At 37.2% G+C, this 15329-nt stretch overlaps 2 protein-coding genes across 4 annotated transcripts in view; one reads left to right on the forward strand and one right to left on the reverse strand.

Annotated features, from left to right (window-relative positions):
• PTBP3 (polypyrimidine tract binding protein 3) overlaps nucleotides 1-15329 on the forward strand; it is a 71770-nt gene that overhangs the window by 14209 nt on the left and 42232 nt on the right. For all 3 annotated transcript variants that reach the window (XM_012721571.1, XM_012721572.1, XM_004677429.2), the window contains one exon: nucleotides 6142-6223. In XM_012721571.1, the coding sequence (XP_012577025.1) occupies nucleotides 6142-6223 (82 nt within the window). The remainder of the gene's footprint in view (nucleotides 1-6141; nucleotides 6224-15329) is intronic.
• Nucleotides 11065-12009, reverse strand: LOC101635521 (C1GALT1-specific chaperone 1-like). The gene has a single exon (XM_004677428.1). The coding sequence runs from the start codon at nucleotides 12007-12009 to the stop codon at nucleotides 11065-11067; it is 945 nt and encodes a 314-aa protein (XP_004677485.1).

The raw sequence follows: 15329 nt of genomic DNA on the forward strand, positions 1-15329 counted from the left end.
CCCCAGTTCTTGTATACATAAATAAATAAATCTTTTTTTGAAAAAAGAAAATATTGGGTCCTCCCTGGTGGCGCAACAGGTTAAAGCATAGCACTATGAACTTATTGGCAGCCGCTTCAGCACCTCTTCCCTCCCTGGCCAGGGAGGTGACCCACATGGTGCAGCAGACCTCTCCTGACTTGTCCATTGTGTCCTTTAGCAGTGTTTTTTCAGTAGCTCCACCTGTTCTACTCTGCACTCTGTCTCTGGTGAATCCTTTCACTGCCCCTGCACCTCTAGCCTTTACCCTAGTTTCTGTATGCATAAATAAAAAAATTAACCTTAAAAAAAAAGTCATTTGTATGTAAAATGCCAGATTTTCTGAGGAAAAATTTATCATTACAAAAATGTGTTGTTACTTTATTGCTCATATAATCTATATATGAGATTATGTATACACATTTTATTCGATAAATTGTTTTATTGATGTTCTATCATGCAACAGGGGGTTTCACACTGTACCATTATTTCTTTGGATTTGAAGACTTACCCCCAATCCTAACTACTTTTAAATACTTACTGTTCTAAAATCTCTGAAGTGGTAATCTCCTGAAGAAAAATGTTACAAAGGAATTATTTGGTAACTTTTTTGTGGGAAAGAGATTAACTTTTTATGGAAATGTTTGGTTGAAAATGTTGATGCACAATTGTTTGTGGGAATATGAGCTTTAAGACATTTGTAATGGTAGGGCTATCGGTTGTACCCTTGGGGGTTTTGCATTTTGCATTTTTTTAGTGAGGCAACATTGATTTCTAACACTTTATATAATTTGGAGATACGGCATCACCCGCGGGTCAGATGTTACCATACCCTGTAGTCCATTGTGCTCCCTCGCCTTTCCCTCTTAAAGCTTTAGATTTCTAGGGTTTATTAATGTTGGCTTCATTGAATCCTCTTTTGTTTCTTTACATTCCAGATATAAGTGACAGGGCTGTGAAAGGGCTAATGTTAGCAAAGTTAAGTTTTAAAAGAAAATTACTCTGTACTTACACAGAATTAATCTGAAACCTCCACTGAATATTCAATTTATTTCCTTATCGTTAGAGTTACTGATATTTTTGTTTTTATTTTATTATGTTTTAAAGACTTACGTATTTTTTGCATACATGACTCGGGTACAAGCGAGAGATGCAGGGGCAGTGAGAGGCTTCACCAGAGACAGATCGGGGAGCAGAACAGGCAGATATCAACAAAATAAACTGCTGAGGGGAGCAGCGAGCGGGTGGGTCAGGTGATCCATATGGATCACCTCCTGACTTGAGATCAAACTCACACTGAAGTGGCTGCCGCTAGCTTGCAGTGCTGTGTTCTAACCCATTGCGCCACCAGGGAGGGCTGATATTTTTGTTTTCAAGCAAAAAAAAAAAGTATGAATATAGATAGCATTAAAAACATTACAGTAGGCTCTGTGGCGTGAAATAAAAAGGCAGTGATAAGGAGACTAATAATCAAAAAGCTTATAGTACAGTGAGTTTCTAATTACATGATTTTTATTTCTCTTTTTGGAAAAACAAAGGAACAGAGGAAGAATAACATGCACTTTCTGCTCTGGAAGTGTTCACAAAGGGCCACGAGACCATCTGCTAGAAATTTTGTAGTGGTTGTTACCTTGGTACTATGTAAGGACTTGAACATTAATTTCAATATTTAAACAGATTTTTTTTCAGTAGCCCTTTTTTTCTGTGGTCATAATATCTTTATACACTAAAATAAAAGTTATCTTCGAATATCCTATTATTATGTGAAGTCTAGTTATTAAAGATTTTCAGACTCTACCTTATGTGTTATTTTTGCGACTGTCATTTGTGAGGACTTCCTTTATCATATTAATAATTCACTTTAATGCCCAATGAGATTATTTTTCATCAAATTTAATAATGACATACTTTACTTGTGCTGTTTAATTACAGTATGCTTTACTTTGTTGGACCTGTATATTTAATTATTCTTCAGAAGAAGAGCTTCAGTAATTGATACTTGAGGCAGTGTAGCTGGCTGGTGTATTGACCTAGCCAGAGAGCTAACAAGTCCACAGAACAACTACCACACTTAAGTAAATTTACTGTGTGTTTCTAAAGAAACTGTTAATCCAGTGTTGCCCACCCCCAGTGATATCATAATTTGGCCCTACTATATCAGGGTAATTTGTTTACCTGTAGGACAGTCCTTTCTCCCTAAATAAGCTCTCCTTCATCTTTTTTTTTTTTTTAAGGCTTGTATTTATGCATAAAGTGGTGATTAGACCAGAGGTGCAGGGGCAGTGAGAGTATTCATTCTGTCTCTGGCAGAGGGGAATAGGCAGATTGACAAAGTACACTGCTGAGGAGATCAGTGAGCAAGATAGGAGAGGTCTGCCACACTATGCCCTGTGGGTCACCTTCCTGGCCTGGGCTCAAACTTGTGTGGAAGCGGCTGCAGCAAGCTTCCGCTGATTGTGCTGCCACGGAAGGCCCTTCTTCATCTTCTATAAATCTTATTCTCCTTTTCTTCCATCTCTTAAACCATAGTTTCTTATAGCAGTCAGACTTTAGAAAAGAGAGTTGATTTTACTAAGGTTTGTTATTTCTCTTGAATACAGTAGAAAATTGTTTTTGATGCCCTTAGGATATAAATATTAAGTGTAATTTTGGGAAATATTTTTTGTTTTGTACTGAAATCTGTAATTACAGTTAGTGATGTGCTGTCAGAAGAATTTATGTGTAGCAAAGTCTTTTTTTTTTTTTAAGGGAAAGTTTAAAGATTTACAGAACTATTTTCTTTATCCTTTACAAAGTTTAACAAAGTAGTATTACCCTTGGATTTGAGTTTTGTACTATAATAAGGCCTTTGTTTTCTGTTATTTGGAAATGAATTCTTGGGTAGAAAAACATGGCCACTAGGTGATAAAGAGAATTTTTTGTGATTACATTTTCAGACATAAATTCCTTGTGCTCTTTTTGTCTTTTGTTTGTCATTGCCTCAGCATACTAAGGACACAAAGTTAACAGCTTTTTAAATATCACGATTTTTTGATAAATTTTTTACTCTTATGTGCTGAATGATAAACCTGCTCATTCTGACTTACAAAAGTATCTAGATATGAAATAATACTCAAAATGTTTTTAGTTCTATCAAAATAAAGCAGTAAAAATACTCATTTTAACATTTTACTTGATATTGAAGTGTTTGCTTTCTTTTTTTGTTTAGGGCTATTTTAGACATTTTTAAAAAAACTTTCTTATTACCATTAAAAGATTTAATGGAATTATGAGACTTAATGGTTTTATTTTGAATGCTGTGCTCACCATTTTCTTAACAGAATATTTTGTGTGGATGCGTTTAATGGGACAGTTAGGATATTGCATCCATTCATTAAGGATGTCTTGTAAATTTAATTTTCCTTCTCTTTACTTGATTATTGATCACATTTTTAGATCGGATCTGACTTTTTTACATTTATTTATTCATATGGAACTGGGGTACAGGCCAGAGATGCAGAGGGTGAGAGGACTCACCAGAGTCAGGAGGGGGCCAGAACAGGCAGATCACAAAGTACACTGCTGAGGGGAGCAGCAGGTGGGTCAGGAGAGGTCTGCCACGCCATGTGTATCTCCTCGGGGCAGGCGGGAATCGAACTCATGCTTAAGTGGGTTAAGTTTCTTAGTGCAGTGCTTTAACCCGCTGCGCCACCAGGGAGGGCGCAGATCTGACTTTTACAGCTGGAAACTCAAATGGTAGTTTGGAAGTAAGGACAACATTTTAAAAAATCTGTTAAATGAATTGTTCTAGTATATCTGCTCTTGAGTCGACTTAACCTTGAGTACAGTTAGCCAATTCTGTAGTTGGGAGGTATAATCCCTCTGTCAAGTTCTTGAGAGTTTGAGAATGTGTATGATTTTTTTTGGTAGAGATTTGGTAGAATTCATTAGTAAAGGCATTTTATTCTGGACTTTAGTTTTGGTGGAAGGTTTTTGTTTTTCAGTTTTCAAATCAAGCCCCCTGAGTTACCTAGAATACAGGTTTGGCCCAAACACTTGTCACAAGTTGAAGGCACCATCTGGTGGGGACGCAGAACAGGGGCATAAGGGGCCTGGTAATGCTGGGATGCAAGTTGCACAGTCAGAAATCAAGCTGCCTTTGTTGGTCCTCTGGTCTCACCCACAACTATTTCCAGTGTCTTCTTCCTTGTCCCCCAAGTCCCTGATACCAGTCCAAGACTGAGAAGCCAGCTCAGCTTCTTCACATATACTCTGCTCCACTTACCTCCTTGTTCTCTTTCCTATTCTTTCCTCCTTAGTGCCCCTCCAACTACTTCCAGCTCAGGTCAACCCCTTCCTAGGATGGGGCTGGGAACCAGGCTCCTCCCTTTCCCTAGGGACCACAATGTTAAAGTTTCAGAGAGAAAGGGAAAAGCTAGCAGATTCTGGATTTAGTATGTCATGTCTGCTCATATTCCATAGGCCAAAGCATATCATACAACTGTGTTCCTTGTACGTGGAGAAGGGGGTGTCCCACAGGAGGCATTATGACAAGAACTCCAGAACAGTAATATAATTTACCAGCTTATTTTTGTAGGTGCATCTTTAGGATTCTTGACTTTTAAAAATTTGCTCCTACTTTGTTTCCTTTCTAATTTCTAGGTATATTTATTGGTTATATATTGCAGATACTTTCTATTTTATGATTTGCCTTTTTAATCTAATGATTTTTTTGGTAAATTTAATTTTAGTGGTGTCAGGTATGTCAATTTTTCTTTTTTAGTTGCATTTTTAAAAATTTCTTGTTAAAGGTATCTTTTCCTGCTTGCAAAATCTGAAGATTTTCTTTCTGTTACCTTTTAGAGTCTTTATCATTTTGCCTGTTACAGTTCAGTATTCAGACTACTTAAAATTAATATTCAGCTGACATTTTAACACTCGTAGAGTCTAGAGAACTAAAGTGATTTCTAAGTGACTGCTATGGTCAGATTAACTCTTTACATATATGTGAGTTTTAGAAACATCAATATGAAACTCACATATATGTAGTACTACTAGTAATACACATACACCGAATTCTCCAATATAAAAATGTGTTGTGTACATTTAGAAATTGAATACAGTTAAAACTGCAAAAATTTCTCCCTTTTCATTTTTGTAGCTAGTCAACAAACTAGTCTGTCTTTAGCTACTGATACCTGTATTTCAGGAATACCTATGTTTTATTTTTTTAAAGATTTATTTTTACTTTTTATGCATACATAACTTGGATACAGGCCAGAGGTGCAGGGAGTGAGAAGATTCACCAAAGACTGAGTAGGGAACAGAAGGGCCAAATGTACTGAAATACACTGCCAAGGACAACAGTAGGCAGGTCAGGAGAGTGCCACACCATACGGGTCATTTCCCTGCCTGGGGATGGAACTCATGCTGCAGTGGCTTCGGATAGCTTCATCCTGCTGCACTTTAACCTGATACACCACCAGGGAGGGCCCAGTGTAAACTTTTTAATACTTTTAGTGGAATTTAAAATTAAAATGAAAATCTAGTCTGACTTGTCTTTTCCAATTGCTATTTTAACTTTGGAATTGATCAGAACTCTTACCTGAAGTAGAGTGAATAACTTAAACAGTAGTTGTTTTACATATAGTACATATTAGAGATCACTTTGAAGATAAATGTACAAAAAATCACTGGTTATGAAGAACTTGGTCAGTGTAGAAATAAATTGCATCTTTTTGTTCGACTTAAAAAAAATACACGTTGAGAAGCACGGTGCATTTTTATTCCACAAATTATGTGAGGGTAACTACTAAAAAAATAATGTCAGGATAGAACTCCTAAATACAGTTTCTGACATTTGAACTGTAACATCTCTGAAGACTGTAGTTAAGCAGAGAACATTATGGGATTATGTATGCCCCAGTTATGAAGGACAGTCCCATTTTTTAATAGCTAGTAGTCTTTGGGTTCAGTAATTTTTTGCTTCCAACCTTTAGATTTTGTGATTCTGAAGCACTTCCCTCCTTAAATACCTTGATATTCAGATAAATTAATATTACTAGTGTTCAGTATTTTTAGCAGTAAGTATAGACCATTATCCAAGGCTTGTTTTATTAATAGAATACTGCTTTTGCTTTTCAGCGGGGATCTGATGAGCTTCTTTCTTCTGGCATCATTAACGGACCTTTTACCATGAACAGTTCTACTTCTGCAGGTGTGTATGGTAAGTGTTCATTTTTCTCAAAGTCTGAATTGTTTGCTCTGCATAGGTTTCAATTTTTTAACATTGCTCTTAGTTATTTACTCACAAGGATGTCTTGAAGTGCCACTATTTATGACAGAAACAAATTTACTTCAGGAAAGTTCTTGTAGATGAAATTACTAACTATAGCTCTCATAAGTTTTAAAGATCAGTAAGAATTGAATAATTCCTTTCTCATTGATGTTCTTTGTGTTACATATCTGGGATAAAATTATCATTAAGTTGTGATGCAGCACTGGATAAAAGAGCTAGATTTAACATCTTGTTTTGATGGATTTTTAAGAATAGAATCACTAAAACTATAAAATAACATTTTCTAAAGTTGAAGCATAATTCACGTCCTATTAGGTATCACAAATTTAGAAAACAAATGTCTTTGAAATTTAAAATGAACTGGAGGAGTGCAGAACAGTTAAAAGCATCGATTGCTATATAGGCTACCCTGTATACTATAGGATATAAAATAGTAATGGATGGTAATTTGTACTATGTAGTAGTAGTGATGGGAAGAATTAGAGAACTTACAAAAGATGAGAAGTTGATTAATTGAACATAAGACTAAGGGATTCCATGATAATTTCCAAGTTTTAGACATGTATAATTGTATAGATAAAGATTGGTGCCATTCAGTTATAAAAGAAAACATAAGAACAGGGTTGAAAAACATAGCAGGCCCTCCCTGGTGGCACAACTAGTTAGGATGCAGGCTGGCTGCATCCTCTTTAGTGCAGGTTCGATCCCCTGCCCCAGAGGTGATCTACATGGTGGAGCAGACCACTCCTGTCTTGCCCACTGCTCCCCTCAGCAGTGTACTTTGTCAGTCTGCCTGTTCTGCTCCCCAATGTCTCTGGTGAATCCTCTCACTGCCTCTGCACCTCTGGCCTGTAACCCAATTCTGTATTCATAAATAAAATTTTTTTAAAAAAGAAAAACAGGCCCTCTCTGGTGGTGCAGCAGATTAGAACATAGCACTGCAAGGAGCCACAGCCACTTCAGTGCAAATTTGAGTCCCCTGCCCTGGAGCTGACCCACATGGCACGGCAGACTTCTCATTGCCCACACACCTCTGGCCTGTACCCCAGTTCTATATGCATAAATGAATAAATCTTAAAAAAAAGAAAACAGGTCAGATTTTTTTTTCATGAGGTCAGATTTTTTCATGCTACATGTTTGGGTAAATGAACAGCCTTTATATGATGATAATGTGTGGCGATGGCTACTTTACTTTGGAGGACTATATGGAAAGATTTTTTATATATGTATATATATTAATAGTTTGTTTTTAGATAATTGTGTGCCTTTTCCATCTTAGTTGTAATCCCTATGGGCTTCCCACCACCAAATCACCTGTGTGCCATCACCATATCCAGTACACTTCCTCACCCATTTTTGATCCTATTCCCTACTCCACCCCTGTAAAATGTCTCTGGAATATAGTTACTATTTTTTTCTCTCCTGGTCCTTTATACTCCTGCTAGGAGTGAAACCATCCAGTGTTTTTCCTTTTCTTTCTGGCTTATTTCACTAAGTGTGATCCCTTCCAGCCCCATATGTTGCTGCAAAAGGCATGAATGTGTTTATCTTTTTTGATTGCTAGGTAATATTCCATTGTGTATATGTTCCGCATCTTTTTAATCCAGTCATCTACTTTTGGGCATTTGTGTTGACTCCATGTTTTTCCAACTGTAAATAAAGCAGTGGTAAACATGAGGGTGTGGGTGTCTTTTGAATCAGTGTTTTTGTGTCTTTTGGGTAGATACCTAGGAGTGGGATTGCTGGGTCATGGGGAAGCTCCATTTTTTAGCAGTTTGAGAAACCTCCAAAGAGTTTTCCATAGTGGCTGTACTAGTTTGCATTCCCACCAGCAGTGTAGGAGAGTTCCTATTTCTCCACATCCTCGCCAACATTTGTTGTTGCTAGTTGTTTTTAAGATGTGCCATTCTCACTGGGGTAAGGTAGTATCTCATTGTTTTTAATTTGCATCTCCCTTATTACAAGTGATATTGAACATTTTTTCATATGCTTGTTGGCCATCTGCGTATCGTTTTTGGAGAAGTGTCTTTTTAGCTCTTCTCCCCATTTTTTGGATTGGGTTATTTTGTTGCGTTTCATCAGTTCTTTGTATATCTTTGTTATCAATCCTTTATCACTAGTTTTGTGTGAGAAACTTTTTTCCCGATCAGTGGGATGTCAGTTTTTTGTAATGTATCTTTTGCTGTACAGAAGCTCTTTAACTTGATATGTTCCACTTGTTTATCCTTTCTTTCCATTGCCTTGGGTACTGTATCTTCAAAGATGTTACTGAGATGTATGTTGTGTAGTGTTTTGCCCATCTTTGCTTCCAGGTACGGAAATATTTTTTTTTCAGGAAAGGATGAAGCAGCAGGGAATTTGTTCAAGTGGAATTGTGAACAAAGAAATGGGACAAACTTTGAGCTAACAACAAAAATACCTGAGAACTTGTTAAAACACAGTTGCTGAATTCATTTCCAGTATTTATAATTTAATAGCTATGGGGCAGTTCTTGAGAATTTGCATTGCCACAAACTCCCAGGTAGTCATGATGCTACCATTTGAGGAGCCATTTTAAAAACTCTGACTAGAGCAAAGACTAGAATCTGAAATTGCTAAACCTGATTATCCTCCCAAGCTGGTAGTAAAAATGACTGTCCTTCTTAGAGTTGTAATACATCTGGGGTGATTCTTCTTATCAAGCTATTGCTAACCACTGTAATGGGAGCTGAGCTAACATGGCATAGCAGACCTCCTGTTCACCCACTGTTCCCCTCAACAGTGTATTTCAGTTGCTCTGCCTGTGTGGCTCCTTACTCTGTCTGGTGAATCCTCACCCCCTGCACCTCTGGTTGACACCCCAGTTCTTAAATGCATAAATAAATCTTAAAGAAAATACAAGAAATTCAGAATCAGAAAGGATTTCCATTGCATGTTTTGAGATATTCTGATGAAAAATTAGAAACTACTAATTTCTCACTAGTCATAGGTTCTATTTGCATGTTTTCTTTTTCTTCCCTTGTAGAACAATGTGGTATGGGATGACTCTACTGGGTTTTATTATTCCATTACTTAGTCTCTTTTCTGAATCTAAGTGTTGTCTCCTCCTAGTGTATAAAAGTTCTCAATTATAAGTTCAGCTTAAGAAAAATAATACTGTGATTCTTTCCTTGAGTTGTTACTCAGTTATGTAACTATATCGATAAGAAGTCAAGATTTTTTCAGGTTGTGTGCAATCTTTTTTTTAAAAAAAGATTTATTCATTTATTCATACAACAAATGGGGTACAGGCTAGAGGTGCAGGAGGTGAGAGGATTCACTAGGGACAGGGTGGGGAATAACAGGCAGATTGACTAAAACATACTGCTGAGGGGAGCAGCATGCAAGACAGGAGAGGTCTAGCTGTGCCACGTGAGTAGCTCACTGGCTGGGGATTGAACGCATGCTGGAGTGGCTGCAGATTGCTTCATAGTGCTGTACCCCTTGTGCCACTGGGGAGGCCTTTTTTGTTTACATAAGTGATTAATAAAGGGGTTTTAATATTTTTCTAAGTCAATAACGCTTTACCTTAACCCAAAGCCCCAATAAAGAAAATCATATAAAACAGTTTACACACTACTCTGATGATCAGTATTTAAAGTCTAAGGCACTCGAGGGAATTCTCTTTTTGGCTTGCAAAAGCCATGAGAGAACATATTGTAAAGAAACTACTGATCCCTAAAATGTCGTGGTCTCATACCCCATGGGGGCTTAGTGAACTGACTTATATTAATACGGCATATGCAGGCCAGATTATAGGACAAGCCCATTCCAATTCTTTATACATTCATAAGTACAACTTGTTTCCACCAATGGATAAAGTTTATGGATAGCTACTGAAATCGGACAAATAATATGCTAGATATGCTAATGCAGTGATGTGGTTAAGCTCCCCCTACCAGTTTGATTTGGTACAACCAATGAATGACATTGGGTGATGGTGGGGGGGTGGTAATCGCAACATTTTAACAGGTAAGAAAAGCTAGGATAAACTGAGTTTAGGTAAATAGCCAGATTACCAAAACAAATTCTTCAGATAGACTGGCATAGAATTCATGTGCCCAGCAGGAATGAATAAATCTTGGGACACATTTTCATCAGAGTCACCGCTGAGAGTTTAACTGGGAAAAGACATTGCTACATGACATTTCATTCTTCATAGTCACCACTCCGATTGCAGTATCTGCAGAGATGGAAGTAGAAAGAGTTATACTGAAAATTAGCTCCCAGGAAAATTATTAACCTTTATGTAAGTCAATTTCATTTCTACTCTCAGATACAGATTTTCAGCTTCACTATAACATTGATTAGGATCATTTCTGTTGTTGCTTGTTTGAGAAAGAAAATCCATTGGTACTTTGGACGTTTAGAACTTAAGCTGACACTAGAACTAAAGAAAACACATGGCTAAGTTTTACTTTAATCAAAAATTCACAACTTGAGATTTCATTAGCTTAGCTTAGAAAACTGAAAAGATATGAAATTTTTTTAAGCCATCAGCAAAACGTGTGCCACAGATTTTTAATGTTCATAAATGTCCTTTATTTGCAAAATTGTTACTCTTAAAACATTTTTTTCCAACATGTTTGAAATTCTCCTATTTTAAGGGGGAAAAATCAACCCTATTTAAAAATATACTACTAAATTTGATCATGCAATTAAATCAGTGCTACCAAACTAAAAAAAAATTTATATGTGTTTGTCATTAAGATAATGACAGTGCATGATCTATACATGCTCATGCCACTTTCTCAGTCATTGTCAGAGCCATTTGGGGGTAAGAAAACCAATGCATCATTGAAAATATGCCCAAATGCCCTAAGACGATATACCCCATACATCATCACATGCATCTGGTTAGGAGTCAGTCCATTAAAAGTAACAGCCATATCTGAACAACAGCCTTCTACCACATCGGTGTGACTAATCATTGCCTCTTCAATAAAAAGCCCAATAGTTTGTGTATTAAATACATCTTTTCCTTGAGAATCTTCAGCATTTTCTGGAAATATTCCAGCATATTTCAGGCATACTGCCAACTGCTTATCTTCGGATAGCTTCCAAATTAACCCTTCCTGTTCAGGACACTTTTCTGGGACACTGAGAAGTTTTTTAAGTCTTTTCATTGATTCTATACTTAACACAATTCCTCCTTCCACATTCACATATTCAAGGTCACCAGATTTTACTGTGTGGCCTAGGTAGAAAGGTTGTAATGGATCCTTTTTTAACAAAAAGTACTTTAAGTTTTCAATAATAGCAAATGTAGTAGGACGAGCCAGGAAGAACCAGTTGTATTGGTCTTTATATTTATCGAAGACATATTTAAAAGTTTTTCTCATCATTAACCACATGTCACTCGTTTCCATGATAACTGACTCAAACACTTTAGCATTTTCAGAACTGAAGAACTCTGCTTTATCACAGTGCTTGATCCAGGTTTCCTTCACTGCAGCCCAGTGTCCCACATCTTTGAGTGTTACCTGGATCATACAGTACACACTTAAGCTCTTACTGAGCTCCATGAGTTCATCCTTTAACGTGGTTAAGTTATGAGCTCGTAGGTAACGTAGATGCTTGTGGTTTTGCATTCTATTTCTAGGACCAATTCCATAGTGTCCTATCATAGTGATCACGGCGCAGAAAATGCTTCCAAGCATCACACCTTTCAAAAACGAACTGCCCTCAGAAAGCATTTTTCTGTAGGTACAACGGCTCAGGGGCAGGCAGGCGCAAGCGCACTTGCGCTAGCTGCTGCTATTGACGTAGTGGGCCCTTGGGTTGGCTGTTCTAGACGCTGGCGGAGTCGTCTTGTTGGTTTCACTGACGGTGGGGAGAACCAGGAAGTGGGGGCTGTCTCCAAGAGGCTGCGCTCAGTTTTCCTGTCACAGCTAGTTTAATCTGCAACGCTGTGGTTTCTGTTCATTCCTTTTCCTAATTAATTACCCCTTTTAATGAGACCATACCCTTTATTTCAAGAAGTTTTAGTACTTTTTATGATAAATATTTGGTCCTATAGCAAAACACCAATAAATTGAATATGTTCTTTTGCTTTGCAACATGGTTTTTTTCTTAATGACATTTTGAAATTTTTATCAAGTCAAACTTTAACTTAATTTTTAAATAGAACTCTTATGTTAATAATATTGAGTTTTTTGCAAATACTACTAGGATTAAGCAAGATAGAAGATGAAAGTTTAGTTCTGTCACATTGTAATGCTTTGAGGTTCATAGTGTTAGCTCCTTAGAGAGTCGAATTCATACCACAGTGGCTAGCAGTAAGTAGCTTGAGAGGGCTGAAAATTTAACCCTCTGCACCACCGTCAGGACGGCCCCATATTTGTTCGGAATGGAGTCTTTTCCAACAGGCATGTAATCAGCTAAAACATGATAATTTTGTGCAGAATATAGTAAATGTCAGCAAACAGATTGAATTCCCTAGTGTTCTTAATTCCACAGTTGCTGTAGTTTATCTGCCCAGTTAATTCTCATATTTGGCTTTTGATAGCAAGAAATGAATTCAAATTCCCATGCGTACAACTGTATGAACTGTATACTAATCTTCAACTGTGATAGATCTTAAGTTTATTAAAAAGTGAACTAATACTTTTTGAGAAATCATATTTTTATGATCAACCCACAGCGCCACAGGGAGGGGGCCCCTCTTTGCTTTAATACCTCTACCAACTTGTATTTCAGTGCTGTGCAAAATTTTCATGAAATCTTGATGAACACTGTAGCTTTTGTCATTTAAACTTTGTCCTTTATGATTTAATGTAAAATCTGTATGCTTTTACTATCACCTTATTGAATTAACCAGGACAAGACCTGTCTCACAGTGTATATAGCAAAAATATAAGGCAGTTTTAAGGAAAATAGGTAAAGTAGGACTGTAATGTGAAGTAAAAGTGAAGAAATGAAGTTAATTCAAGCAAACTTGGCAAAAGTGTTGGGTTGAAGAGATGCAGATCTGAGTTTAAGAAGGCTTAGGTAGAGGGTAGAGGTATTAATAAGACAGAAGAGGGGCAGGCCCTCCCTGGTGGTACAGTGGATTAAAGCACAGCACTAAGAAGCTGTGAAGCCCCTGCAACACATTCGACGAACCCCTCCCCCCCAAGGGGTGACCCCAAGTCGTGGCATACGTCTCCTGGGCAACCTGCTGCTCCCCACAGGAGGGGAGAGAAAGAAACTGCATGAGAAAAGTGTTCCAGAAATTTGCTTTTTGATTGATTTCTGACAGTTAAAACAAATGTACAGGATGAAGCTATGAGGTAAAGCAGCAAAGAAAAACGAATCTAAAGAGCTATAAACTGAACTTTTCAGAATTCACACAGGACTGAGAGTCATTTAATTGGTATCCAACTAGAATAGCCAGTTCTCATTGAAAATCTGGAGACTATTTATGGACATGTGACAGAAACTCTGCCTTACCAGGAGGAGGGCTGAACCAGCTCTAGCATAACTTTCACACTAAAGCCACCCAAAAAGCCTTAAAACGAGCTCCAAAAACCTGATCTGAAGGTAATTTAACCTTTTTCAGAAATAAAATTACTTGTAATCCTCACTATGTCAGATATTTAGTCAAACATTGCTAAACATGTAAAAGAATCATAAAATTGTCATTGGTATCCAGGAAGACAAATCAGAGTACAGAAACAGATCTATGAAATAATAAAGTTGGTATTAGTAGTTTCAGATTTTAAAATGTTTATTCAGAGATTGAAAGGAAAATGTCTGCATAACAGAGAAAAATGGAACTCTATAGTTAAAAATAATAATACCTGGAAAATAGACTTGGTGTAGCCTTAACTTATCCATTTCTCAAAAGAAATGGATCTGTGAATTTGAATATAGCAATGAAAAGTAAAGCACAAACCTGAAAAAAGTAAAAACAAACCTGAAAAAGAAATGATAGCACCTTAGTAACCTATAGTACAAATCAGGTATCTTTAGTTAAATATATAATTGAAGTCTTAGAAGAAAAGATGGTAGTGGGTATGCAGAAATAGTCACTGTATCTGAAGAAATAATAACAGTATATTCCAAATATGGCACATATTTGTAAGCCTGCATAGCCAAGAAGAGCAGTGAACCAGAAGCAAGACAATACCAGCCCTCACAATCAGATTGCAAATAACCAAGGATGCAGACAAAATTAGTAAATGTAGCCAGGGGGAAAACATCACATGTTTTTCCCAGGAGCAAAAATTAAGAATAGCTAGAGGGGTTTCTCTCTGGTGGTGCAGCAGGTTAAAACGCAGCACTATGTAGGTCTCTGAAGCATTTGTAGCACGTGTTCTATCCCCTGCCAGGGACCTGACTCATACGGTGCAGCAGATCTCTCCTGTCTCACCCACTGCTCCCCTCAGCAGTAGATTTCAGTTGATTTGCCTGTTGTTCTGCTCCCCACTCTGTCTCTGGTGAATGTTCTCTCCCCCCACATCTCTGACCTCTACCTCAGTTCTGTAAGCAAAAATAAGTAAATAAATCTTGGTCTGGAAAGCTGTACACCAAAAGCCAATAATAGAGAAACAACTTTAAAGTACCAAAAATAAGCATGACCAATTGGAATTTAAATTCAAAATGAAGTTAAAAGAAAGCATTCTATATAGCATTCTAGAGCCCAGAACATTCATTAGAAATAGACTTGCATTTTATGAAGTGATAAAAATTTTGAGAACAGTGTCATCTTCACCAAGTGACAAATATGTGGCTCTATCACAGTTACTGCATTTTGGGGGCTAATTTAAAAAAACAAATGATGGAGGATTCTTGGAAATTGGGCAGAATAGGAGTAGGAATCTTTGTCCTCACCAGGACAAAAATTGCACTGGCAATCTGTCTGCACCTATTTTGGATCTCTGGAATCTTTTAAATGACTACACGTTCCAGGTGAAGACTTGAAAGGTAAATTGTGTCCATTTCAGTTCTTAGCAAGGTAGCAAATACCTAACTCCCATCTTCAGTCACATGCAGGCAACGTGTACATATTCCAGGAGCAGCTCACAGTTTTGGG

This window comes from Condylura cristata, unplaced genomic scaffold (assembly GCF_000260355.1).
Source record: "Condylura cristata isolate star-nosed mole 26May11 unplaced genomic scaffold, ConCri1.0 scaffold00006, whole genome shotgun sequence".
Classification (NCBI taxonomy): Eukaryota; Metazoa; Chordata; class Mammalia; order Eulipotyphla; family Talpidae; genus Condylura; species Condylura cristata.

What these genes read in the sequence shown, in the direction of transcription:
- LOC101635521 (XM_004677428.1), bottom strand. Translation starts at nt 12,009, where the DNA reads ATGCTTTCTGAGGGCAGTTCGTTTTTGAAAGGTGTGATGCTTGGAAGC.